The sequence below is a fragment of the Penicillium manginii genome, assembly GCF_028828005.1.
Source record: "Penicillium manginii strain IBT 31320 chromosome Unknown utg000010l:1.0-1143873.0:1.0-1144522.0, whole genome shotgun sequence".
NCBI classification, from domain to species: Eukaryota; Fungi; Ascomycota; class Eurotiomycetes; order Eurotiales; family Aspergillaceae; genus Penicillium; species Penicillium manginii.
Genome location: NW_026643111.1, coordinates 567,916 through 593,824, shown reverse-complemented (window position 1 = coordinate 593,824; position 25,909 = coordinate 567,916). Strand labels below are relative to the sequence as shown.

Below are 25,909 nucleotides of genomic sequence, written 5' to 3'. Positions count from 1 at the left end.
TGGCTGGTACGAGAAATGACATATAATCATAATTGTAATGGTAATAATAATAATAATGATAATATTGATTATTGTTATTATTAAGATACTTCGCACAGAGAGTGTATGTACATCAAAAAATCAAATGCTCATCTTCCGCCTCGAACCGGATCAAAAGTCTAGAACCAGGAAATGTGAAAGAGACGATAAACTCATGGGGTTAGCCGTCAACAAGACAAGCTTGGTGTACCTTATGCCTTGCTCGGACTCTAACTAGGGCCGTGACCAAGTGGGCCCCTGATGCGATCGGACTGGTTAAATCCTGTCGCAATGCGGTTGATCGTTCTGATTTGGGTTCCATCCCTCGCAGATGGTAAATAGCAGACAGAGGAGGCAATTCATAACAATAATAATACATAATAATAATTATAATACTTCGAAGTGAACTAAGGAGTACCGAGTGAACGGGGTGAGAATGGCGGATATACCAAAATGGGAACTGCTCTTTGTCTTACGACCCCGACTTTATCGGTATGCTCTGACCCTTGGGGCGTCGACCTTGGGGTGGAAACATGCCAGGAGTTCGAGATGTAATGGAATACGGAATCCCATGGATCTTTTTGATTTCGAGTGTGGATAGGAACTGTTGTCCGAATGGTGACTTCAACCTTTCCCGTGCATATTGGCCGGACAGCCCGATGAAGAACAGTCGTGGCTTGGTTCCAGGGACGGGATGGATGATTTTGTTTATGCAGACCGTGGATGATCTGGCGGTCAGGCCCGGTGCCTTGTGAAATCTCCGAGAGTGGGGATGTACTTTAGGAAGTCAAGGTTGAGTTGGCAGTTCTGGACAGTTCTGGACAGTCAAGGTTGTCAAGGTTGGTAAGTGGATGGCACTAAAAAGAAGCGCCGGGAGAGCCAGAGAGATCTGGCGATCGAGTATATTACAAGTACTGTATGTACATGGTATCTTTACAATTACACAGGCCCAGGCTGCAGTAACATACAGTATATACAATACCGTACAAATACCCAAGCGGCAGATCTCCAGCATCATTTTTCACTCACACCTTATCTATCACTTTTGTTCACTTTTCACCTGGTTCTTTCCCTTCTTTCTTACTTTTGTTTCTACCTTTTTTTCTTCTCGTTTTTTCTTCTCTTTTTTCATTTCTCTTCACGTACCTTTGTGAATTGTTTCCCATCTCACCTACTTCGCTCTCCTAAAAAAAAGAATCCCCCAAAAAAACTCCTCGCAACAGCTTGTCATGCTGGCGCCTGTGTGACAGCTGGACTACATTTAATGCCGTGCTTTGTCTCTCGCCCACATTCCCATCAGACTTGACCCACTAAAAAAATACTCTCTCCTTTGCGCAACGAAGCGCATTCCACTATTTTATCCTATCGGCACCGAATCTCGCCCCCCTCTTCGCCCTCGCCTTCAACCACACCACCTCCACAACTCCTCCCTCTCCTCCATCCCCTCCTACCATCCACCATCCCCCCCCTTGCGCGAATCTTTCCAGGGTCCTAACGCTCTGCCATTCTCGGGAATCGTCTTCTCCAGGGCACATGAGGACGATCTGCAAACTGGGAGATTCCTGGAGCATGCACGGAGCAGAGTAACGTTGCGGCGCCTCCCTCAATTCTGATCTCCCGGCTACCAACCGGGCCCTGCAGCGACAAACGAAGGGGAGATTTTCCCATCCTTCCAATTCTTTGTCGCCTTGCTTCGATTTATCTTCGTCTTCCTTCCTCCGCATTTCAGACCTTGACGGTGCTCCCTTCTACAACTTCTCCTTCCCCATTCTCTGATCCTGTATTATCTGTACATGTCCTGGATCGGTGGCTGCTAAAAAAAAAGATCGAAACCAAAAAAAACAACCACCTTCACACTCCCTTTCGACCTTCCTTTGCTATCCCCGGGAACTTACTCATCGAAGAAAAGGCACTGTCAACCTGTTGTCGCTTCGGTCGATCCCTTCGTCCCCTCCTTTGGTGAGTACCTGACCTGACCTGACCTGAGCTTCCTCCCCACGTCTTCACCTCGTTCTCCCCCTCGCCCTATCAGCTCCTTCACTTGCCATAGCTCCTTTTGCTAACAAGGGTCTTCATCCATCAACAGTCTTATATTCCTTCGTGTACGCCCGTTTCTGGTGCCTGGTGCCCGCTGAAAATAACTGGCCGACAAATCGGTTGTTCGGCCTTGTGATTTAGTATCGACACCTCGACCTCCCTGCAAATACCTTTTTTCGCCCACACGTTCGAGTACATAATCTGAACACCTTCACTCCCGTCGATCGCTCTCTGGAATGGCTTCTACGATGGCTGCCAATGCAAGCAGCGTACACAACGTGAGTGGGACAGGTCGCGAGGAGCTGCAGACACAGCAGCAGCGATCGGACACGCCACTGACGCAGAGCCTACAGGTCCGCTCCGGCCGATCCAACATGAATTCATCTGCGATGAACAATGACCGCGCACGCGGCTCTCATGGCAACAATGCGGGGAAGAGTTTCGGTGCTGGCAAGTCCAGCTGGCAGAACAACATCTGGGGCGACTCCAATCTCGGAGGTGGATTTGCAGATGGTAAGTGGAATTGATCTCGACGCGTTGTATGGGAGCTCAATACTAACCCATCCATCGCTCTAGATCAACACATTAGCGAGACCGCGTTTGAAGGAAAGTCGGGCTCTGGCTCCCTCCTATCGTCATCCGAATCTGATGGCTGGGTGGGACGCCCTAACCTGCCTTGGAGTACCGTGAACACCTCATCCCTGGCGATGGGCCAGAACCGAAGCATGGCAACCTCTCCGATCGAGACTCGTGCGAACGACCGCAGTGCCCCGGCTCTGAACAACAATGGCGACTCGGCTTCTTCATATTTCGCGCTGCCGCGCACTACTGGCATCGGAACTTCTGCCGGCACAGTCAGCCACCGACCTTACTTGAACAACGGGGGCTCTGAGAGTGTTTCTCCATCCGGAGATGGCCTTCAATTCGGTGGATTTCCAGCCCTTCGCAATGGTGATGGGCGACGACAGATGAGCACGACTGGTCTGGGCGGAAGTCCCGTTGGTGCTACCTTCCCTACGAAGGCTGGCTTTTCCCACCCGATGGATGGACAACGCCAGGATGATCTCGCTACCCCCATGAACATGTCCTCTCTCTCAGGTCTGCCCGACAGCATGTCTCCCCCTCAGACGCGTACTGGACTCTCCCACATCTCTTCCAACTCCGCTTCATACGCTTCACAACGTCCTGTTCACGCTGCACGACCTTCCTTCTACTCTGACAACAACAGCATCGACGGTCGCTATGCTGGTGGCACGGTGGATCTCAACGCGGGCTTGAACAATCTACAGCTGAACGACGGAGGATATGCTGGTCAGAGTGCGGCCCAACGTCCTGCGTACATTCCCCACGCTTCCTTCGATGGATCCCTTCCTCGCAAGTTCCAGAACAGTGATGAAGCCGCCTACCACACAATGGCAGCATACGCCACTGATGGTGCTCCGGACATGATCTACTCACGCTCCCGTGGTGGGGAGACCGGCTCCATCTCTCCCTCGGAGTACGCTCGAATGGACAGCCCGATTTACGCTGGTGTCGATGGTGCTCAGTACCGCAACTCTGGTGGCCGCGTTGGTGAAAGCCAAATTGCGGCCTTCGAGCGTCGCATGCGACTCCAGCAGGAAGAGCTCGCACAGAGTCAGGGCAATGGCATGCAGCGGATGCAGATGCCCCCTTCGTACGATTACCAGGGATACCAGGCGGCTCGTCTCAACGCGATCCAAGGTTACTACACGATGCCTGCCCTTGGTCTTGGTGCTGCTGCTATGGTCAACCGTTCGCACCGTGAGCACGACCCCACACAGGTGGTTCGCAGCCCTCTGCTAGAGGAATTCCGCGCGAACAGCAAGGGAAACAAGCGATACGAACTCAAAGACATCTACAATCATGTTGTTGAGTTCAGCGGTGACCAGCATGGCTCGCGCTTCATTCAGCAAAAGCTCGAAACTGCCAACAGCGACGAGAAGGAGCAAGTCTTCCGCGAGATCCAGCCCAATTGCTTGCAGTTGATGACCGATGTGTTTGGTAACTACGTGGTGCAGAAACTGTTCGAGCACGGCAATCAGACCCAGAAGAAGATTCTGGCTAACCAGATGCGCGGCCACGTTCTCGCTCTGTCGACCCAGATGTACGGATGCCGTGTCGTTCAAAAGGCACTGGAACACATCCTGACTGATCAACAAGCGATCATGGTGAAGGAGCTTGAGAACCATGTTCTCAAGTGTGTCCGAGACCAAAACGGCAACCATGTCATCCAGAAAGCCATTGAGCGTGTCCCATCTCACTATGTGCAGTTCATCATCAACGCATTCCGCGGCCAGGTGAACCGACTTGCGGCTCACCCCTACGGCTGCCGTGTTATCCAGAGAATGCTCGAGCATTGCGAGGAAGTTGACCGAGAGTCCATCCTTGGTGAACTGCACGCTTGCACAACTGCCCTCATTCCGGACCAGTTCGGCAACTATGTCATCCAACATGTCATTGAGAACGGCGATGAGAAGGACCGCAACCGCATGATCGTCATTGTCATGGGCCAGCTGATGGCCTACTCCAAGCACAAGTTCGCTAGCAACGTCGTTGAGAAGAGTATTGAGTTCGGCGAGGAGAGCCAGCGTCACCACATCATTTCAACGCTTACCTCGTCGCCCGACCGCAACGGCGAAAGCCCTCTGCTTGGCTTGATGCGTGACCAATATGGCAACTATGTCATCCAGAAGGTCCTTGGTCAACTCAAGGGTGCCGAGCGCGAAGCCCTCATCGACCAGATTAAGCCCCTACTGAGCCAACTTAAGAAGTTCAGCTATGGCAAGCAGATAGTCGCGATCGAGAAGCTCATCTTCGACCCCAACAACCCGGCCACCGGCCCGCTCCCCCACACCACCTCGACGACTCCCCCCAACTCTCACAAATCCTCTCCTCAGCCATCCAAGCGCTCAATTCCCATGGAGCAGCCGCGGGCCTTTGTCGGTACCGCCCCACCAACTCCACCCCAACGGACAACCAGAATACCGTTGACGACTCCCTTGAGTCGAAGGGGCTTGCTCACAGCACGGTGACTTCGGTTTCCAGTCCCGAGACAGGCAACACCGGTGTTGCGGTCCCGGTCGATGTCACCAGTGCTCACTAATTCGTTGCACACTTACTTCACCTTTGCTTGCCCACATAATTCTGTTTTTTAATGCTGATCTGAAAAACCGAGTCATTCTCATGCCTCTTCTTTATCTAATATGGGCGTATACATACAGGGGGACTCGGACCGGATATATGAAGTTACTCAAAACGTCAATGTGTTTCCCCATTTTATTCCATGGCTTGACGGCGCAAAGACAGGGCCTCATTTTTTTTATCTTATCATTTTTCCTTCTTTCCTTCCCTTTCTCTCTCCCTCTAGTGCTGATCTCGGACGTGTGTTTTGCTCTTTTCCCTTTCTCCTGTTTATTTTTTTCATGTTCTTATCTTATGATTGTCTCTGTTTTTTATTCTTTTTTTGTGGCTCCCCCCTCACTCAGCCGGGAACACGACGCGCGAAAGGGAGAGAAAGGAAACGGGAAATGGAACGGCAATTACTTCGCTTTTTTTTTTTTACTATTCTTCGCAATCTTCGGCATATGACATGAGAGAAATTTCCCCCCTCGCGGAAAAAATGGAAATATGGGAGAGACAAACTTCTTTTTGCATGGCGTGGTGCTTACCCCCCCTTTCCTCTACCGTCTTCTTACTATTTACTCGACTATTATTTCATACCTTGTTTCCTGATATTGTCTCGCTTCTTTCCTTTTCTCGTCTTGCCAATAAGTGGGAGTGGCTTGGCTTGGCTTGGCTAGGCTACATACGGGGCCGAGACATGCCTTCAGGCTACCTCGAGCTCGAGCTCCCCATCTCTCTTTTCCTTTCCATTCCTTTCATTTCCTTCCTTTCTATCTTTAAGAAAGATGATGCTACGTATATCATATCGGATGCGGGTTTGCTTCGGTAGACAGTGTCACTTCGTTAATGGAACAAGTGTCTACTCGTTTTCCCTGGATCAGATCTCCGTCTGTCGATGTTGATATCTCTTGCTTTCTGGCTAATGTATTACTGGATACGATACCACCCCTCTTAACTACTGCACACGCAACCTCTTGCTCTTAATTATCCATACCATATCGTAAATTGCAAATAAAATAAATCAAATATACTCTCTCAAGCATGAAATTCCTCCATCACTAACGTAGACGTCTCCCTGGCTATCCCACATAATGGTACACACTCACGTGACTGATAAGATGGCAAAGATCGGACCCGCCCAAGGTAAATTCCCAAAGCTGGCTCAAGCCTCCGTCTACCAGTTCCCACCACGGCTCAAGCTACATTAAATCTGCAGGCCGGTCCTGACGCACACCCACGACTGAGGCAGCAAAGCGCAGAAAAACCCCGCGCATCGATTCGAAACCAAAACAAACCCTCCCTCCACATACCCTACACTACACTGCGTCACAAACCTCCACCTCACCACACAACCAACAAAATGTCCTCAAACGTCGGCCTAACCACACCCCGCGGCAGCGGAACATCAGGCTACGTCCAACGGAACAGCGCCTTCATGAAACCGCGCAATGCCGGTTCCGGCGCACCATACCCACCCCTCACAGGCGCGAACAATTACGCCGAGCGCGCGTTTAAGCAGCGTGTTCCCGATAAGAAGATTCTTGAGCATGATCGGTTGCGGGCTGTTGAGGTGCGGGTTATGGAGGAGCGTGAGAGGCTGGAGGAGGAGAATGAGCGGATTGAGGAGGAGGTTGCCAAGAAGGGCAAGGGGAAGGGGAAGGTTGTGAAGAAAGCGGAGAAGGAGGAGGGTGAGCAGGATGATGAGTCTGAGGAGAGGGTTCTTTCTGAGGAGGAGATTGATGCGAGGTGTGAGGTGCTACGTGCTAAGCTTTTGAAGGAGATGGAGGGTGGGAGTGCCGGTGGTGGCGGAGGGAAGAACGGAGCGCGGGATCGCAGGAATCTTAAGGCTTATCAGGTTCATGAGCTTGCCGAGGCAAAGATTGAGGAGAGTGAGAGGTTGAGGAGGGCGTTTGGGATTAGGGAGGATCGGGAGACTGGGGAGATTAGTAGTACGAGGGAGAGGAGGAGGGAGAGGGAGAGGGATTAGTTGTTGTTTTATGCTTGTTCTTTTCTTGTTTGAGGTTGGTGTTTTATGGCGTTTGGGTTGCATATGGTTACTACTAGTAGTACTTATGATGATTATGTATTTCCGAGGTTTCGAAGATCATGTTGCGCTGAACTGAACTGTGCGAGTAATTGATTCGGAGGTGTCACTAGTTCTGTTGGAAATTTATGCTGTGAATACCTCTATTCTTCAGGGAGTCTACTCGCTCTAGGGCTCCTAAGTGAAAAGTTGACGTGAACTTGACGGAAAACCCAGGTACCGTGACTACTTACAGGTTTGGCTTGGGTTCTACTTTTTTCATCAACACTCCCGAGGTCCGAGTCAACCTTGGAATGCTTGATATTGCCAGAGAAGACTCGGATCATGTAGGCCGATTGATCTCTTTCCTGGACCAGCCCCAATCAAGCTTCACTGACTACTAAATCATACTGGTAGAATGTTTGGAAATTGATATTGCACACATGCAACTATACTCAATTGGATATCATAACCTCATCTATACAAAGACACGAGAAACCAAACCAAAATCTCATGCCACAAACTTTTCAATTACCCATCCCTCCCGGGGATCCTTCTTTTGCACAACCTTCTTAGCAGGCAAAGGCCAACCCGTACCACCCGCATCACCAACCAGCGAAGGCACAACCCAAGCCGAGCGACGCACAGGAATACCCTCCAAAACCTGCGTCTTGCCAACCGGCTTTCCGTACTGGAGCAGCGGGGTGTCGTGCGCAATGGCAGCAAGCTGCGGTCCACTGGGCACAACGAGGGGGAACATTCTGATCTTGGGAACTTGATCCGAGACCAGAGATGCGGACGACTGCTGCAGATGCGAGAAAATGATATACTGCGGCATCTCCTTGGGCGTGAGTTTCGCCAACATCGAGGTAGGATGGACGAAGACGGCACGCTCGGAGATATCATCAGCGTGTCCATCGCGCGAGCGGAAGAGAGTGAGGTAAGGGACGTCGATAGCGCGGCGAGGAGCGCGCGGGTTCTCAGGAGGAACGGGCGCCATGTCCGCGCGAATGGCGACGTTATCGATGAAACCGGCCGTGACGATCTGCTTCAAAGCCTTGATCTGCTTGACAGAGGGTTCAGGGAGTTTTGCTTCATAGGCGCCGATCAGGCCTGGGTTATTGGAGCGCACGATGTCGGTCAGTTGGCGGCGGAGTTGAGTTGCTTCCTTGAACGCCTTTGCGCGGAGGAACATCTGCTCGCTGAAGGCTTCGCCGTCGGAGGCGTAGGCGTAGGCGCAGATTGCTGAGAGGTATTTCAGTGCATCGGAGGTTTCGTCGTGCTTGCTGAGGAGGCGGTGCACGCGGGCCCAGTCCTTTGCCTTTTGCTCGCGCTCTGTGTCTTCGAGTCGGTCTGCATTGGTGTATACCCTTCTATCATCCTCGTCGCTGTCACTATCGCTGTCGTCGTTCTTCTTCTGCTGCGGCTTGGTGTCGATGGGGTTCACTTGGGCTTCTGAAACGAAGAGATCGCCAACGGCCAGCGCAGCGACTAGTGCAATAACGTAGGGCATGCAGCCGTGCTGGTGTCCGATATAGAGCATCTTGCCGAATCGTGGGGAGAGGGGGTAGGTGGAAAGACGGCGACCAATTTGCGTGACCTGGCCTTCGGCAGAGAGGGCACCGAGGTGCTTTAGCAGTTTCTCTGCTTTGGCGAGTCCCTGGCGACTTGGAGGGGTGGGAAAGGGGAAGTTGATCACGTTGTGCAGGCCCATGCTCTTCATTTGAAGGACAACACCTTCGATCGGGGTGCGAAGGATCTCGGGGTCGGTGTACTCGTCGAAATCGTTTTCAAAGACAGCCGACGAATACATCCGGTAGCAGTGTCCCGGTCCAGTACGACCGGCTCGACCGGCTCTTTGATTCGCACTGGCTTTACTGATCCATCCAATCTGGAAGCTCTGAACACCGGTAAACAGATCGTACTGTTTCTCCTTTGCACGACCACAGTCGAAGACGTACTTGATTCCAGGGATCGTCAGAGAAGTTTCGGCAACATTGGTAGCCAAGATGATGAGTCGAGAGTCTTCTGGTGGTGCCTCGAAGACCTTCATTTGTTCCTTTGTGGGAAGCTGTGAGTACAAGGGCAGAACATGGACACGTGTAGATGAATCCATGGCATCCTCGCCCAAGTCAAATCCTTCGTCATCATCTTCTGGCTCGTCCAAACCAGTAATTTCTACATCACTGTCATCATCATCGCCAACATTGTTCATCTCTGTTCCACCGAGCTCCAGATCTTCTGCTTCCAGAGGCGCATCGTTTGCTGTAATCTGCACCCGTGCCTGGGTCGTGTCTGCTCGCTGTGTAGGTCTAAATGCTTGCTTCAGCTGCTTGGAGAGTTGTCGGATCTCGTTTTGTCCAGTCAAAAACACAAGCATTCCACCTGGTGGCAGCTTGCGGTGACCTCGCGAGACCTTGCGGAATGCTTCTTCGACGTAATCACGGTGCGTACGACGGGAAAAGTGGGTGGTGACAGGGTACTGACGGCCCTCTGCTTGAACCAATGGAGGTGGTCCTTGTCGGAAAAGGGCTGCATTTTGTGTGAAATCAGAAATGCGCAGGGTAGCAGACATGATGACGATCTTCAGCGGGGTGACTGTCGGGTCTTCCGCCATAAGCGACTTGCGCAAGTCCACGATACGACTGACCATTCCGATGAGAATATCGGTGTTGACACTCCGCTCGTGCGCCTCGTCGATGATAATGACGGAATACTTGCGGAGAGCAAAATCATCTGCAATCTCGCGAAGAAGAATACCATCAGTCATGAACTTGATGGCGGTCTTCTTGGAAGTCGTGGATTCGAATCGAATTTGGTAGGAGACCTGATCAGAATACTGGCCAAGTTCCTGGGCCACACGGTTCGCCATACTCACGGCCGCTACTCGGCGAGGTTGAGTAATGCCAATCAAGCCTGGGTTGGGGCTATTAGGATTGCCGTATCCGGATTCGAATAGGAATTGAGGCAGCTGAGTGGTCTTTCCGCTACCAGTGGCACCCCAGATCACGATGGTTGAGTTGTTGTGGATTGCCTCCATGATCTTCTGCTCTTCACCAACAACCGGAAGGCCCAGACGTGCATTTTGAATCTCTTCAGAGCGATCAACAGGAACACTGAAAGCCTTGCGGTAGGGATCACCCTTGGTGACTTTGAGTTCCTCAGGAAGGGGCTCCTCCTCGTAGACAGTGTTCCTTGCTTCCTTCGTGGGAGGAGCAAATGCCTGCTGCTGTGCATAATCGTTGATCGTGGGTTCCTCTGGTTTGAAGCCTATGGCTTCGTTGATTTGTTGCGTGGCCCAAGATTTGAAGGCGGATTGTCTTGTTTTGATTTTGCGGGGAGCATCCTCGGTCTCGTCCTCTGAATCCTCTTCCGAATCTTCGTCCTCGTCCTCGTCCTCAGATCCCTCGGAGGAGCCTTCAGAAGAGTCATCCTCATCATCCTCATCCTCGTCTCCACCCTCTGAATCCTCCTCAATGTCGCTTCCAGAGTCATCGGAATCCTCTGCATCTTCATCTTCGTCGGCCGAATCTTCCTCGCCTGACCCGAATCCCTCCCAAGAAGGTTCCTGCACGCTGGCCAGCTTCGGAGCTGGCTTAGCAGCGCGTTTCCGCTTTTTGAGGATTGGGAAGCCGTCAGGTCCGAGCTCGAGAGGGCGTTTCAATCCGCTTCCAACAGCTGCCTGGGGTTTGGGGGCCGGCTCGGGATCTGTAGCAGGGTCGGATGCTTTCAGATCGCGATCAGAGTCGTCTGTCTCGTATCCTGATTGATCTGGAGCAGATGTGTTTCGTGGTTGCACTGCAACAACAGGTTCGGCGACGCCATCGTCCTCTAGACGCTTCCGCTTACCACCCAGATCTCTAAAGCTTTTCAGACCGCTGTTATCAGATTTCGACTGGGCGAGTTTCTTGAGGAGTTCGATATTCTCTTCTTTCTTGAGTTTGTTTTCCTGAGTGTAATGTTAGCATCTTGCCTGCGAATCCCATAGCTGTTGCACGCACAATATATTTATCTAAGCGCTTCTGCTTCTTTGACGAGACATTGGTATGCTGATCTCGAAGCTCCTCACGCAGCTTCTCTCTCCGAGCCTCTTTTTCATCTTTCGAGACGGGCGCTAGCTCCGCAGCGTTGGTGTCGATCGATTCAGTGGGCTCCTGACGCCGGTGCTTTTGCTTTCGCTGACGGGGGACGAATTTGGGCATCTTGAAAGATCCTGCCTCTCAACAGATGCAGAAAAACCAAGAGGCTTGAATTGTTCAGTCGCCGAGTTGAACGCGGGAGAAAAAAATGTCGGACATTTAGGAGGCGGTGTAATTTCTGCCCGCAATTGATTGTGGGGATCTGCTGACCGCCCTTCAACATCAACATGCGGCGCCGCAATGCAAATGCTCGAATGTACCAACATCAAACATGGCGACTTTGGACGATGTATTGCAGCAATCGCTGAACTTGAATCTGCCATTTCCCGCGGCTACAAAACAGGCAGCCGGCCTGGTGGATGGTGTCAAGACGGATGTCATGGTCATGAACTTTAGCGATAAGATCATGGTCACCATCTCGCAACAAGGCCGACTCGCACATTGGGTTTGTCTTGCTGAAGCGCAGGTGAAGAAATCTGCTGACCTGAGAATAGCTACATGTGCCACTTGGAAACCCAAATCCTGGCACCGATGGTATGCACACTATCTCCGAGGGCACGGATGACAGCCTACTGCCCCTCAGCGGGTTGACAGCAACATCTCTTCTGGGTGGCCATGCGTCTGGTCAGGATACAATCGGTCAGCTGGTTGCTCGACAAGTTGGCACTGCAATCGCAACTAAATCCCCCGCCGAAAAGCGACTTCTGGTTGTCGGCCTTGGTCTCGGCCCCAACTCAGGCGCGGATAGAGATGCGTTCTTTTCCATCATCGATCTTGTTCTGCAATGCATTTAGGATACCAATTTGCTCTCAATGAACATTACGATTCACGAATTGTCAAGTTTCTTCAAGACTGGTGATTTTAGCATCAACCGCAGTAGCCTACAGTTAGCTGTTCCCACCGAGAAAACAAATCCCGACTTGACCTCTGCCCGGCAAATTAAATTCATCATTATCTAGGAAATACGATACAACAAAGTGCCAAAACCAAGTCCATCAAAACCGCCGGATGTTGTTCCATAGTTTCCGCCTCCACCTTCCACGCCACTTGTAGAGTTGACATTCACCCAGTCTCGATAAGCGTCAGTCCACGATGAATTCAATCCCTTCAGCTGTCCATAGTGCGCGGACAACAACTCAAAGCCGGGACGAACAGTTCCACGTGAGTTGTTTGAAATAACTGTCTGATTACCCTGGTAACTGTTGTATGCAGTGTATGGAACATCTTGACCGACGTTATACTTCCCAATATACTCGGCACTATCTCGATCAATCAGTATAAACAGACCTAGAGGGTTGAATGGGCTGAACTCACGCATTGAGGATTTCATTGCTGTACTCTGCAAACAGATCATCGCCTTGATTGTATGCTTGCTGCGCAACAACTCCAAAAAGCACGGCATCTAGCGTAGAGTGACCCTGATCCCGGCCAGCTTCCTGGCCCTGGGCCAAAGTCTTGCCAGACCCAGACTCGGTATAGTTGGCGATCGCGAATATAGGCAAGGCGCCATTTGAAGGGCCCGTCCGAACATAGTTCACGGCATTCTTATACATGGTTTCATTATCGGTGAATATGCCAATAGCGATCAGCGAGGCAAGATTGCACAGATCCCAATTGGCATAGTAGTGAAAGTAGTCTTGGCCATTATGATCCTCGAGGAAGATCGTGTTCATGGGAGCAAACACATTGGTGAGCATGCTTCCCGTCGCTGTCTTGTTGCCACTATCCCAGCCCGAGTAATCCGACATGAGTTCGGCGGCATTGGCCATCTCGTACCCATATAGACCGGAAGCCAGAAATTTGTCGCTAGTTCCACCAATAGATGTCAATTTTCCTGCCCAAGAACTGAGGATATTGACTGCAGCATCGGCAAAACTTGTGTCGTTGGAGATTTTCCAGCGGAGCGCAAGCTGGTAGGCGGCTGCTGCATCACGATAGAGATATTGGTAATTTTCTGAATCCACGCCATTCGCGCCACGATAGACAATTTCCTGTGGATTGGGCTGGTACGATGCCTGTGCGTAGGAGCTTGCTGTCAACAATGTCCAGGTCGTGTTCCATGGCTCTTCGGCGTTGGCCACATGACTGTTGATACGTTCGAAGTCTTTGGTGGTATGAAGTGCTCCAGGGTGAACGAAAGCTGTCGCGGCAGCAGAAAAGGAGAGAATAAAAGCGATTAACTGCATTGTGTATAATGGCCCAAGAAGAGAGCGATGAGTGTTCGAACTGTACTTGGACGGGGGCATCTTTTAATAAGATCGAGCAAGGATTGACGGCTTCCCACGGGGACCTCAGAACCTTAAAGTATTGGACTGAGACAACGACTTTCTGTCAAAACTTAGTTATCTGCCGGAACATGCTACTGATCGGCATACTAGTATATTGCTGTGGAGAAAGGGAGTGTTTCATATTTAGCTGCAAAAGAGGGTGGGTTATCCCGGAGGACCCCATCATGTAGATCGCTCTGAAACAGGAAGAAAACAAGTCCGAAGCGTCAAGAACCTTGAAAGTATCGAAAAATGGACGATGAAAGTTTGATCCAAATAGGCAAAATGACGGTGGAACGTTTTGCGCACAGAACTTTCTTGTCGATCACAACTTTTCTACGATTGATATCCGGGGAAAAGTTGACATACTACCATAAGACGCGCCAGTGGGCTCTATTGTGACGACTGATCCACTTCTGACAGGGGCTCTAGGAGAGAAGAAGAACTGCTATCGGAAGACGTCCGTGATTTGCCCCGGGCACGAGAAGTGAAACCTTGTCGACCCTAAGCGGCCAAACTATTAGTCTGAGAGTTCGCATCTTAAGGCCCCGGGGATTAACTTGTTTTTCTCTGTTCGCAAGCTTAATTTATTTCAATATAGTTAACAAAGAAGACACTTGAAGCAGGTAACGACTGTAGATTAAAGACCGAGAGAAGACTGAACAATCATTTGACCCGCTGGTCTTGTATTGTATACGCCTAGAAAAATCAATCGACTGTCCAAGTAATGAATGATATGCGTCAGAAAGAGAAATAATCTGGTTCATCACCGAAGGTTTTCCGGATCCAAGGTAGTAGGATTGCCGATCGCAACCGCCCGGGCGAGAGTAGTGTTTGATTTGACCTTGACTGAGAGGTAGACAGCCATGGAGGATGATGTTTTTTATTCTCGTCAAACTCGATGCATTGATCTACTAGTAACATTTAGTGTATGTTCGAAACTTTCAAGCCGTTCATCAACTTCCAAGGTTTCAAGGTTAAAAGAGAATATTCCCCTCTCTCAAATAGCAAATATTTCTAGCCATAGCCAACCCGCTCAGGCGCTTTCAAAACTCAAACTTGTCGTAAAGTTGATATACAGGCCAATTGCTAGTAGACCTCCAACAAAGCCTCCAAAATATACCAAAATTTTCACTGGTCTAGAAATTCTCCGCGTGGCCGTTGTCGTCGAATCTTTAGGTTTCGTGGGCAGGGAGGTTTGCGTAGTGACCCCATCCTAGATAGATTTGCGAGTGATTAGTGATTGTTCAATTTCGACGAAGATAAAATTTCCAAACGCCCAGTCGTGATTACCGTTTCTTTTAGCCTTCCAATCAGTAATGGCTCCAGTGCCTCCCATGCCTCTTCGCTATGTCCCACGTCATCGAATTCGGCAGTAGCATCTTGACCTGCTTTATCAAGCACGACTTCGTCACCACCGCTACTTAAGATTAGCCAGATCTAACGATAGAAAGGAAATCGTCTCTTACGGATGCTCATCCAAGAACTTTGTCACGTCGTATACCTTCCCATGAATCGCAAGCCAGACATCATCCTGTGTTTTGTGTCGGGCAACGTCTTGAAGGGTTAAGATACGTGACATGATGTTTGATGAAGGAGTATGGGACGATAACGCGACTAGCTGTCAGCAGAGCAGAGACAGAAGTAAAGTATGTCAAATCGAGAAATCATGCAGATACTGGAAACGGTGGTAAGCATAGGCGTTCCAATACAGCCCCGTATTCGTGGAGATAAGAACATGGCCCACAATAACCATCTCGGCTTACATTGGCCCTGCAGCCCCGTCGGTGTTAATTTCGGGGAGCACGGAGCCTTCTTTAGTTCGTATCTGGATGCCGGTAAACGCCGAAGTATACCATATTCCATATTCGACGCAAGGATGCTGTTATGGTCGGGTAGGCAGCTATCCATTAAGACAATGTGGCTATGAAATTGTCCTGGGCTAGTCTTGATGAAGTTATTGCATTTAAACCCTTGTACTAGAATGATAATAGTACGGAATAATGAAAAGCGCCAATTGGAGTTTCTCTAATGATTGATAATTGTAGGAGAGTATACGTAGTATGATATAAGGTGAAATAGATCAATATCAACCATAGTAGTATTTTCTGGATCCTTCTGAATAGTGTAGCTACCGGAGAACGTTTCCCATCAAATCTGGCCCCAAGAAAGCGAAAGAGAAGATACCTGTCTATGCCGGTGTGACTGCAATTTTGACGCCATTAGTATTGACGGGGCCGGCTCTCATGACAGGAACATAGCCTTTAGAATCGCGATTTTCAATGAGCTTAAACTTTCGACAGAACCGCGAGATGACATAGCTGGCCTCTGTAGTAACTAGAAGCTGTGCGGGACAACGTCGGGGACCTCCACCGAATGGCACGAAGTTCCAATATGGACGTAATCCGAACCATCTTTCGGGGACGAAGTCTTCCGCGTCTTCGCCCCAAATGTCTTTATCTCGTTGCATGACATTCTTATTGACTTGGACAACGTCACCCTTCCTAACATAGATGGGCGACTTTCCGTCTGGACCACCACCAAGTGGCAATGAAGTGTCTTTGATGCAGTAGCGAACCTGCATGATACCATTCGGGTATAGCCGATGGGCTAGAAAATGTTTAGTTTTATTTTATAATCAGGTAGTAGTTACTCACTCTCATTGAGTACGGCGTCTAGGTATTTCATCGACCTTAGCGCCTCGTAGGTCAGGGGAGCATCCTCTCCGATCGAGAGAACTTCTTCCCTCACTTTGGCATAAACTTCAGGAAATCTAGCAAGATTCCAAAATACGTTGCTGATAAAGATAGAGGTCGTGTCATTGTTGGGAACGAATAGAAGCAGCATTTCCGACCGTAATCGCTCCCTGTCTTCCGGGACGTTCCCAACCATTGACCATAGTAGATCTCCTCGTTCTGGCTTGAGTTCGACTCCAAATGAAGAGTTTTTGTCGCTTGAAACGCCTTCCTTCGATGCTTTAGCTCTCTCCTTGTAGGCCTTGTCAACCTGGCGATCGATGAATTCGTGAACAATATCAATCGCACCGAACCAGACTTTCCATCGAAAAAGCCATAGCCATTTGCTCATTTGGAGGCGGAGACGTAACCCGCGCAAGATATCGGTCATTGCCCAAGCAATCTCAGCTCTTTCAGGGTATAGCAAACAACCCATAGATTCACCAAAGAGGAAATTTGTGGATGTGTCAAGAAACTGTACAATAATTTAGCCCTTTATCCAAAATACAACAATTGATGTGCATACCCAGCGTTGCATGAGTGTCTGCATGTCGAAAGTAGACCCATCCAAAGGAATGAGACTCAATAGGTTGTCCGTGTGGACCTTCAGACGATCTGTGTTGGAGAAAGCCTCACGCAAGAAATAAGGCTTGATCAGAAATCTGCTAAATGCCCAATCATGGCCATCCGTTGTGTTGACTCCCTTGTCAGCAAAGGGCATACTTGCTCCCGTACTGCGTCGCAGTGGCTCGACGCCAAAATCCTTCCAGACGGTCGCAGAGATAGCTTTCATATTCTCAGGCTCGATAGTGTGAATCATGTGTCTGCCCAGAAAGTCGATAGTGAATGTTTTTGCTTTCCCAGGTCCCGTATCGTGCAACATGCGAAGCCATAGCAAAAATGTATGGTTGCGTAAAGACTTGGCCATCGATAATGCGATATCGAATCCCATAATCGGGATCAGCTGTGGGTATCTCGGGATTTTTCCATAGCCGTTCCGCCATTCTATCCATGATCGAGTGAGTCGCGATGTTGTCGATTTAGTGAGGATGAAGAAAAATATGAGATAAAGTAAATGTGACCATCTTGGGACGTATTCAAATTTAAAATCTGGGATTTCAAGATTCCATTTTGTGAGGAACATTTCGACGAATCTGGGCTCTTTTTCTCTCGCGTCCAAAGTATGAGAATATCACAATGTTGGTTTACAATTTTGGGAATAGAATTTTTTAGCCCACTTTCATCATTTATGAGACATATCAGTACTTACATTGGTGTCTGTATCTTGGCTGCTGAATGGTTCGATACTGTCTGTAATCATCAGGTAAGCGTCTGACGCTTCTGTATTAACCCCGTGGCAACGGGGAGAAAACACTATCTCCGCTTACTTTTGTACATTTCGGGATTGGACACGGACCGACATTTTCCATCTAGCTCTCCCATAGGATTTCTGCAAGAAGAATTTTATCGCAAAACCGCTAGTGACATCCAATTTTAGTTAGAGCTGTGCATTGGCCATTGAAGCTAGCGGAGAAACTGCCAGTGGGCTGCTCGTTCATATTGGAACGTATCCCAAATCCCCAATGGTCGCCGTTTTTATTTGCACTTATTGTCGCTTTTTGAGCCCAGTACTAAACCTTTGCCATGGATTCACCAACTCAACCCGTTGCTACGTTGCTGCGGCTTTTCAGTAGCGTCAGAAATGTTGAATATCTCTCAACCTCATATATCTGGGCCGTTGGAATATTCTCGTTCATCCTGATGATTGCCGCGAAGCGCGGCAGATCTGTAAGTAAAGACTGCCTGAGTCTCATATGTTTTCTTGCCAAAGCTGGGCGAATAATTGAGCCGAACAATTAATAAATTTTGTTTCCTCAGAAATTAAAATGTTTTGATATGGATGGAGTGCCCATGAAAGAGCTGAATGTTGGTGGAACATCCAAAGCAGCTATTGTATTTCTTCCGTAGGTAACGGAGCCCACAGACTCTGAATTGCGATGATTTTAACGGGAACGTTTTCCTTTTCAGACTACAAGTGTCCAAGAAAGGAGAGAGTTTGGCTCATGATGAGCCATATGTGCTCCGAAATGGAAAACATCGCGAGGTTGTGATACATACTGCAGAGCATGTTCGAGAGTTTTTGCGCAAGGACTCAAAGGGTATGTTGCCCGTCGCTTTCACTTAGCACTTGCTGACTGGAATATTCCTCTAGATCATTATCGACCCCCAGACCTAAATTTTGGCGATTATTTCTATCGGTATACTCGATCTTCTTATCTAATAAAAGTGATTCCATATTTGGCTTACGGTTTCAAAAAGAGTTTTAGGTCAATGTGTTGGTGCCCTTCACGGAGAAGAATGGCGAGTGGTGCGCCGCCATTTCGACCCAGTCTACACTCATGGCGTAAGCCTGACTCTGATTAACCCTTTCAAACAAGAGGTCGAGAATTGGCTCAAGGCACTCAAAAATGACTCACTCCGGGCAGGTGTTGGTCGAATGGTTGTACACGCGCCGACCTCTTGCGGCTTACTACCGCTCCGGGTCATACCACTCAGCTTCTATGGCGAAGCATTTGATGATGAGGTAATTTCTCAATTTACTTCCATATCGTTCGAGGCTAAAAACCTTCTAGGAATATTCGAAACTTGTTCGCATCAGCGCGATGCAGAAACAGGCGCTTAAAAATGCGGTGGTCGGTCGATGGCAGAAGTACAAATGGTATAATATGCTACCAACCTCTTCTAGTCGTATCCTGGAGCAGTATCAACAGGAATGGAAGGGATTCAATACTGCAATTTTGGATAAAGCACGCATCGTATGGGATATCATTATCACGCTTGTCGCTTTCTCGGCTAACACAATTCAGAGTGGCATGGATATTCCGGCCAATCATGTCTTTCAAGGCGTTAAGCCCGAGGATGGCATGTCTATGGATCAGGTAAATATTCCTGGCCCTGGTTGTTTATGCCTATCTCACACCATTAGTATCTGCAAACAATCGACGAGATGATTTTCACCAACATTGATATCACTGGAAACATCCTAGCATTCATGTTTGGAAAGCTAGCAAAACATCCGGACTTCCAACAAAGGCTTTTTGAAGAGATCGTTTCACAGAAAGACGAAGTGGGTCTGATTGATTTCAAAAACTATTTGGCTCGACAAACGACTCTCTTGCATTATTTGTGCCTGGAAAGTGTTCGTCTACATCCGGCTATATGTGAGTGTTGATCTGAAAGTCCAAAATAATTTTAATCAATTTAACATCGTTTCCAGCATTCTCGGTACCGGAACACACCACCGTTGATAAAGTGATTGGACGTTACAAAATTCCAGCACATACCCCATTCGTCATTGACGTCTGTCGCCTAAATACAAATGCCCTGACATGGGGTGCGGATGGAAGTGAATTCCGCCCTGAGCGTTTCTCCGAGCTCTCACCAAATGACTACCGTTATGGATTCATGAGGTTTGGGATCGTGTCGGGAAAATGTCTAGGAAAGCATATGGCGGATGTGCTTATGAAAGTGGCGCTTATTATCATCCTGGAGAAATACAAAATCGAGGAGGTTGAGATGAATATTGGTGTCAAACCAGGGGACTTGGCATTCATAACGCGTAAGTGAGAGAAAAGCTGTTCATAGTGAAGGGACTCGGGGTGGAGGAATGGATAGATGTTGATGAAGCCCTGGAGTATGGTGTGGAGCTTGCTGTCTTTTCTAGCTTTTGACCCGAAAAAAACTTGAAATATATTTTACATGAATTAGCACCTACCCTGGGGTATTGTGCTTAATATATTTCAAGCCATATTTCAAGCCTGAGGGAACTACCTACCTAGGGTAGTAGTAAGATAGCCAACAATTAGATTATTACCTGGGAATATGGATCCTTTATAAAGATATACCTGCCCCTTCATGGATATCCCGTTAAAATATTTAAGCCACAACCTTACCTAGTAGGTACGATACTGCCCAGGTGAGTGGATTTTCGGGATTGAATAGTACTGAAACTACGGGAAAAAAGTGAAAAGTAGTGTATTCTTCTAGCTAGTATGAATAACAATGGAAGACAAGTTATCCGTACATTTATTCAGTCTTGAATCCGTCATCTGTCCCCTATGAGTAGAGATGTGTTTCCTAGTATACGGTCATTCCAGGATGATATCATTTTCCCAAGCCGAAATCGACCAAGCATCCGAGCCGTCTGGGCTTGTATCACTTAGACGATCGAGCCTGGGCACTGATTTGAGAACACCGAGGCTATCGTCTCTTGAATTATTTCTTTCCGGAACATCGGGGAAGCTGACAATAGGTCTCGGAGGGATTTCGAAATCGGAACCCAAATCTTTCAATGCCGTCATGCGATGCAGTCTAGATTTCAGCACGCCATAGCATCCATGAAGTGCGCGCTGACCTGCATCGGCTGCAATTTGTTCAGAATGTTCTTTATTGTGGAGAGTTGATCGGTGCCTTGACGCCCCGATGGTAGCCAGGACACAGGCGAGGAAAACATGTGCTTTGACACTGGTTTCCCCCATGAGTATTCTGTGACGCGTAAGCTCAGCAGAATCTTTGATTGCACGAAGCATTTCCTGTCTTGCAAGCGATGATGCAGCTGGCGAGGAATCTTCTCGAAGCTGTAACAGAAACTCGGCACATAGTGTGACGGTCGCTGCCAGAAAGACATTTTTGAACAATCCATCTCCATATATCCTGAGAAGAGTGAAGTCATCAAGCGAAGAAAATGAATTAGCCATATTATTGCTTTCGCGTATTTCATTTTCGGTACTGGTTCTCCAAGATGGTAAAAGGAGGAGAGCACATTCCAATGCCACGGTTCGCGAGAAATGGTATTTGAAATCATCCGAAGCTTTATGAGCAAACTGAGCGTGTAGTATGAGAAGAAATCGTCGCTGCAGAAAGTCTTGAAGCTGAACTTGGAAGGCCGATGGTGAAGGGTGGGATGAATCAAGAAGTCCTGATGTATCGCGCAGGGTTGCCGTGAGATCTGATCCCATGCTCCGAGCCGCGTCATATGGAAGCCCAGATTGGAAACGGCCAAGGGCCTCGGCAATTTTCAGACGAATCGGTAGCGATCTTAAAAGAGCGGATTGTATAGAGCTCTGGGTAAATGTCATAGCAGGTTGTGGGTTTGGAAGAGAATTGGTGGACTCTCCAAATTGTGAGTCGTCAAGATTGGAAGGTCGCTCGCATGATTCAAGGGTTTCGAGAGTGATGAGAGGCGCAAGCCCTGAATCAAGAGCAGCTTGCACAGCGAGCTCAAGTATGGTTACCCAAAGTCGCCGCCTGACTTCGGCCTCGAAAGGAGGAATGGAGAGTTGACTGGGGGCGACATGAAGGCCTATTGCCATGCCTGTTTGGACGAGAGATGTGATTGTCAACCAGGAGAGATCCCCCCCCAACAGCATTGGTGTTGGTCATTAAAGCCAGAGCCAACAGACATTGCGCTTGGACACCCTGCAAACTGAGATGTCTTTTGTTATAAGGAGCCGTGAGTTTTACCTGGGCAGCATGGATCCACTGGGTTGATTGATAATGCAAATTCGGGAAGGCATCATTACGGTCGATCGATGAAGAATCCTGATAGAAACATGTGCCAATAGCCATAACCAGTAGAATTTGGAGAAGGAATAGCTCGCTTGCTTCCCCAGGGCTGTTCCAGTACTCTGCGTATTCATGCTGGAAAGTTGGTATATGTAAAATGCGGAATACGGACTCGGATGTTCGAAGGTAAAGAGACACCAGCCTATCTGATATTTCCCTAGGCGGCATAAATTCGTGGAGTGACTGTAATAGATGTTGCGGATCATTATTTCTGAGTGCTTTGAGATTTTGAGCCAGCCGTTTGCACTTCTGTAAGCCGGCATGGCCAGCCCGCTGGAAGACAGTATTATTAATGTGATCGAAGAGGCCGTGGTTGTCGTACTACTTGGTAGGCAAAGTTAGAAAAATGCTGATGGAATATACTAAAACAAAAATAGATATCTTACCCTTCGGGAGAGCGTCACCCAGTGGCTTGGAGGATAGAACCTGGATTTGTGAAATACCACGTGGCTTGACTCTTCCAAAGAATTGTTCGCCTGCTGTGTCACGTTCACTGAAGTTTGGTCTGTGATACCTGTCGCAGGATCAAGCGCCAGGATTCCTGTAGGGGACATATCGGATGGTGAAATATTTGCCGTTGCGAGGGGCATGTTGAGTGGAAGCGAGAGAGATCCGAGTTGTCTTGTATCAAATGAATGTGCTACTCCCAAGTCTGCCAATGCGCCGGCAGTTGACGGTATACCGGTCTCCGCGGCTCCGTGGAGGCTGTTCTGGTAGCTCCATGGCAATGAAATCTGTGGTCTCGATTCAAATGCGTAAGTTCCTTGAGTTCCCCCGAAGGAACTCAGGTTGTGGCTATTCATGCTGCCATCCTGGCTGCCGGTGAAGTCATTTTTAAGCGCGAATGAGTTGCATGAGTTATAATATGTGCAAACGGAACTTGACTGAATGCACTGAGCACAAGGGGAATTTCGGTCACAGGCAATCTTCCGGCGCCGACACTCGGTACACACAACTGCCTGCCTTCGTCGCTTGCGGGCCTGTCCCGGCTGGCTCAACTGGGCGCACATAACTTTATCCAATAAAGCTGCCACTTCTGTTCTTAAAAAAAAAGAGGTTGGAACAAGAGCTGAAACTGTGCACGGTGGGCGCCCGAGTCCTGAAGAAATGGGCACAGACCCGTTTATACAGTACTGATCGGCCCCCAATATTATCAGATGGATGAGAGACAAACGTATCACGCCGAGTCTTTACGGGGACTCATTTTCAACAATTATCATTGTTTCCACTAAATGTTGCTTACGCAGCGAAAGGATGAACCCCACTAATGTCCAACACGGTTGAATGGCCCCTCCCCCACAAGTCCCGGCGTGTCGAGGTCCCCCGGATGCATTATCAGTTAAACCGAAGGCTACAGCCAATAAGTGGACGTCAGATTGCGGAAACCTAGCTTTGAAAGGATTAGGCGTGCAGTTCTTACACAATGCGACTTGCATCGCTGACCTTAGAGTCGTTTGCCTCGGTAGCAAGTAGCTTCTTAAAAATATATGCTCGAATATCTGGGGACAGAGGCTGTCAGTCATATCATAGAGATACCAGAGCAAATCGTGACGGAGGTTACTTTTCTACCGCGTAACGCGAATTCTTGGAATTTCTCCTTGACTTACGACTTGAGAGACTATGCGCTGGGGCAAATAACACAAGATACCGATGCCTTGATTGGCCAGAGGATGTAGGCCAAGGGAAACAGTCGAGGTTGCAATCTGACATGCAGCAATCCTTCGGACCTAATGCTCGGGCTATAATTCTTTTTGAAAACGCCGCCAATGATTGCGTAAGGATGCAAGATCAAAACTTGTCTTCGGTATATACATCATATATCAAGAGATAGCGATATTCGGCTCTAATTATCATTAAAATTTGACCCTTGCTACGTAATATAAGATATTTAGTATTAAGCTCAAGATCAAATTGTATGTCGGTCCTATGGGCACTGCTAAGGGTTGCTGATAAGCTGATCAGTATGATGAAATTTAGTAATAGCCTTTCAGGAACTTTTTTGAATTATTCAAAAAGCCCGCAAAGCAGTGCTTACGGCGCATTCGTTATGGCCGATGGAGAAAATAAAAGTCTTGGATGCAAAAAATAGCCTATCTTTTTGTGTATAAGGTTTTCTCATTTATTTCGGATACAGTAGTACTATCTAGTCTTAGTATGTCATTATTTGAAAATAAGAAAGAGGAAAAGCAAATCCCGGCAACAGCGTGCTGATGCAATCTGACCGATCGGTTGAGGTCTCGCGGGCGGAGACCGGAGACTGTTGATCATCGGGCGTATACATAATGGCCAAAGCCGAACTCACACCAACGAGACCGTTAGGTGCGTGAGCCAGAAATGCCAGGTTGATTAAATCCTCAGGATGATTCGAAAACTAATTTAACCCCACTGACCTGCCCTTTCCGCATTCTATCTAGCCCGTCAATCACGCCATGTAACCCCTTTGAACCTTGGTCGTGTGGATGTGGAAGAAGCTTGCCAGGGGTATCAACGAGTGCCTGAGTGCCCTTTGTCCAAATCTCGCCAAATGCACGATCCTTTGCACGCGCTGGTCTGCCAAAAGGTCTTGGCGCAGTGACCTTCTGTCCAAACATAGTGTAGACCAAGACGTAATCTGGCTTTATCTCTCTGCGAGTATGCGCACGAAGTGGCACAGGATCGAGTCCCATATATTGCCCCCCCTATATGGCCCATTGCTGCGTAGCAAATTCTCATAGACTCGAGACTAGTAATACAATCGAGCACATAAGCCAAGGAGTTGTTGGTGTAGCGCCGGATATCATCCGCGCATGAGTGCGAGTGATAGTCGAACGCCTCTTCGGCCCCAAAACTCTTCACAAGCCCAAAGTTCTTTGGAGAACTGGTACACACTGGCACTAGGCCTGATATGCGCAACATTTGCAAAGCCATGGCACCACAAGTTGTGCTTCCACCATACACAAGTACATATTGCTTCGCCCCTGGGCCCCGGGCCGGACCGCGGTCGTCTTGCGGGGCTGTCAGCTTTTTTTGGTCGCCCGAGCCTGGGCCGGATCGTCTGTCATAGTAATTGCTGTTGCTTTGTGCCTCACTAACCTCATAGGGCCGTGGCAGGTCCCAAGAAAAGAATAGCGCCATTCCTACTGTCGCGAGGGCTGCACCCATGCTAGCCCCTTCTTGGTATGTGAGATGAGGGGGGAGGAGATAGACTAGATCGCCTGCCACAGCCACGTACTCTGACCAGGCTCCGTTCTCGGGTCTGTCGCATGAATTTCCTCGAATAACGCCGAATACTGCCACACCCTCTTTGAGTCGTTGATTTTTGACACTTGGCCCCACTCTCACGACATCTCCCGCAAACTCACATCCTGCCGTCGACCCGACATTAGGAGCCATGTCAAGGGTCTTCGCGTCTACAGGATTCACTGCGACGCATTTGACATGAACCAGGATTTCATCTTTTTCCGCAATCGGCAAGGGACATCCTTCCGTTAGCTTGATCTGTTTCGGACCAAGGACCTTGAGTGCGAGCTGTGTATTGGGAAGTGCATGCATCTTGCGCCAATCTCGGGCATGGGAACCATCGACATCGGCATCAGTTTTAGTGATAGAGGTGACCACAGAATTCATTAAAGCGGGAATAAGCAAATTATGTACAGAAGTACCGTGATTTGGGCTGAATATTGGTGAATTTCTGGGCCAGAAAGCAGCACTGGACTTGCCTTTACCATATACTGATTCGGGTGATGATCTGAGGAATCTGTCTCAGTGTACTTCGAAATGACATGGGTGCCTATTTCCGTCCAGCCTGTGGCCGAGATAAGCGGACCGACGGGGTTCTTCTGTCGCTCGGGGAGTTAAGTTGACAAGAGCAGCGGCTACATCGAGAAATCCTCTCTTTCTCAGCGTTTTCACCTCGGAGATAGCGGATGAGAGAAGAAAAGA

The 25,909-nt window shown here is 48.8% G+C and overlaps 10 protein-coding genes across 10 annotated transcripts; 4 read left to right on the top strand and 6 right to left on the bottom strand.

Annotated features, from left to right (window-relative positions):
* Window positions 1–2,303: 2,303 nt before the first annotated feature.
* N7533_013116 (mRNA-binding protein PUF3) lies at window positions 2,304–5,179 on the top strand (the record flags this gene model as incomplete). Its single annotated transcript, XM_057109766.1, has 3 exons — window positions 2,304–2,568; window positions 2,632–5,015; window positions 5,057–5,179. 3 exons carry the CDS (start codon window positions 2,304–2,306, stop codon window positions 5,177–5,179), a joined length of 2,772 nt encoding a protein of 923 aa, XP_056953351.1.
* Window positions 5,180–6,559: 1,380 nt separating this feature from the next.
* cwc21 (U2-type spliceosomal complex subunit CWC21) lies at window positions 6,560–7,186 on the top strand (the record flags this gene model as incomplete). Its single annotated transcript, XM_057109765.1, has 1 exon — window positions 6,560–7,186. One exon carries the CDS (start codon window positions 6,560–6,562, stop codon window positions 7,184–7,186), a length of 627 nt encoding a protein of 208 aa, XP_056953350.1.
* Window positions 7,187–7,733: 547 nt separating this feature from the next.
* N7533_013114 (ATP-dependent RNA helicase ECM16) lies at window positions 7,734–11,424 on the bottom strand (the record flags this gene model as incomplete). Its single annotated transcript, XM_057109764.1, has 2 exons — window positions 7,734–11,171; window positions 11,224–11,424. The coding sequence occupies 2 exons, from the start codon at window positions 11,422–11,424 to the stop codon at window positions 7,734–7,736; spliced, it is 3,639 nt and encodes a 1,212-aa protein (XP_056953349.1).
* A 208-nt stretch (window positions 11,425–11,632) lies between these two features.
* N7533_013113 (uncharacterized protein) lies at window positions 11,633–12,155 on the top strand (the record flags this gene model as incomplete). The annotated part of the gene is made up of 2 exons (XM_057109763.1): window positions 11,633–11,806; window positions 11,856–12,155. The coding sequence occupies 2 exons, from the start codon at window positions 11,633–11,635 to the stop codon at window positions 12,153–12,155; spliced, it is 474 nt and encodes a 157-aa protein (XP_056953348.1).
* Window positions 12,156–12,316: 161 nt separating this feature from the next.
* Window positions 12,317–13,547, bottom strand: N7533_013112 (uncharacterized protein; the record flags this gene model as incomplete). Its single annotated transcript, XM_057109762.1, has 2 exons — window positions 12,317–12,620; window positions 12,676–13,547. 2 exons carry the CDS (start codon window positions 13,545–13,547, stop codon window positions 12,317–12,319), a joined length of 1,176 nt encoding a protein of 391 aa, XP_056953347.1.
* A 1,317-nt stretch (window positions 13,548–14,864) lies between these two features.
* On the bottom strand, window positions 14,865–15,210 carry N7533_013111 (cytochrome b5-like heme/steroid binding domain-containing protein; the record flags this gene model as incomplete). Its single annotated transcript, XM_057109761.1, has 2 exons — window positions 14,865–15,048; window positions 15,098–15,210. 2 exons carry the CDS (start codon window positions 15,208–15,210, stop codon window positions 14,865–14,867), a joined length of 297 nt encoding a protein of 98 aa, XP_056953346.1.
* A 609-nt stretch (window positions 15,211–15,819) lies between these two features.
* On the bottom strand, window positions 15,820–17,315 carry N7533_013110 (cytochrome P450; the record flags this gene model as incomplete). The annotated part of the gene is made up of 3 exons (XM_057109760.1): window positions 15,820–16,238; window positions 16,286–16,838; window positions 16,890–17,315. The coding sequence occupies 3 exons, from the start codon at window positions 17,313–17,315 to the stop codon at window positions 15,820–15,822; spliced, it is 1,398 nt and encodes a 465-aa protein (XP_056953345.1).
* Window positions 17,316–18,007: 692 nt separating this feature from the next.
* On the top strand, window positions 18,008–19,990 carry N7533_013109 (cytochrome P450; the record flags this gene model as incomplete). The annotated part of the gene is made up of 8 exons (XM_057109759.1): window positions 18,008–18,151; window positions 18,242–18,327; window positions 18,392–18,522; window positions 18,576–18,621; window positions 18,683–18,947; window positions 18,997–19,302; window positions 19,350–19,584; window positions 19,641–19,990. 8 exons carry the CDS (start codon window positions 18,008–18,010, stop codon window positions 19,988–19,990), a joined length of 1,563 nt encoding a protein of 520 aa, XP_056953344.1.
* Window positions 19,991–20,511: 521 nt separating this feature from the next.
* On the bottom strand, window positions 20,512–22,998 carry N7533_013108 (uncharacterized protein; the record flags this gene model as incomplete). Its single annotated transcript, XM_057109758.1, is given in 3 exon segments — window positions 20,512–21,737; window positions 21,748–22,309; window positions 22,432–22,998. 3 exon segments carry the CDS (start codon window positions 22,996–22,998, stop codon window positions 20,512–20,514), a joined length of 2,355 nt encoding a protein of 784 aa, XP_056953343.1.
* Window positions 22,999–24,472: 1,474 nt separating this feature from the next.
* N7533_013107 (zinc-binding alcohol dehydrogenase family protein) lies at window positions 24,473–25,594 on the bottom strand (the record flags this gene model as incomplete). The annotated part of the gene is made up of 1 exon (XM_057109757.1): window positions 24,473–25,594. One exon carries the CDS (start codon window positions 25,592–25,594, stop codon window positions 24,473–24,475), a length of 1,122 nt encoding a protein of 373 aa, XP_056953342.1.
* Between the last annotated feature and the right edge of the window lie 315 nt (window positions 25,595–25,909).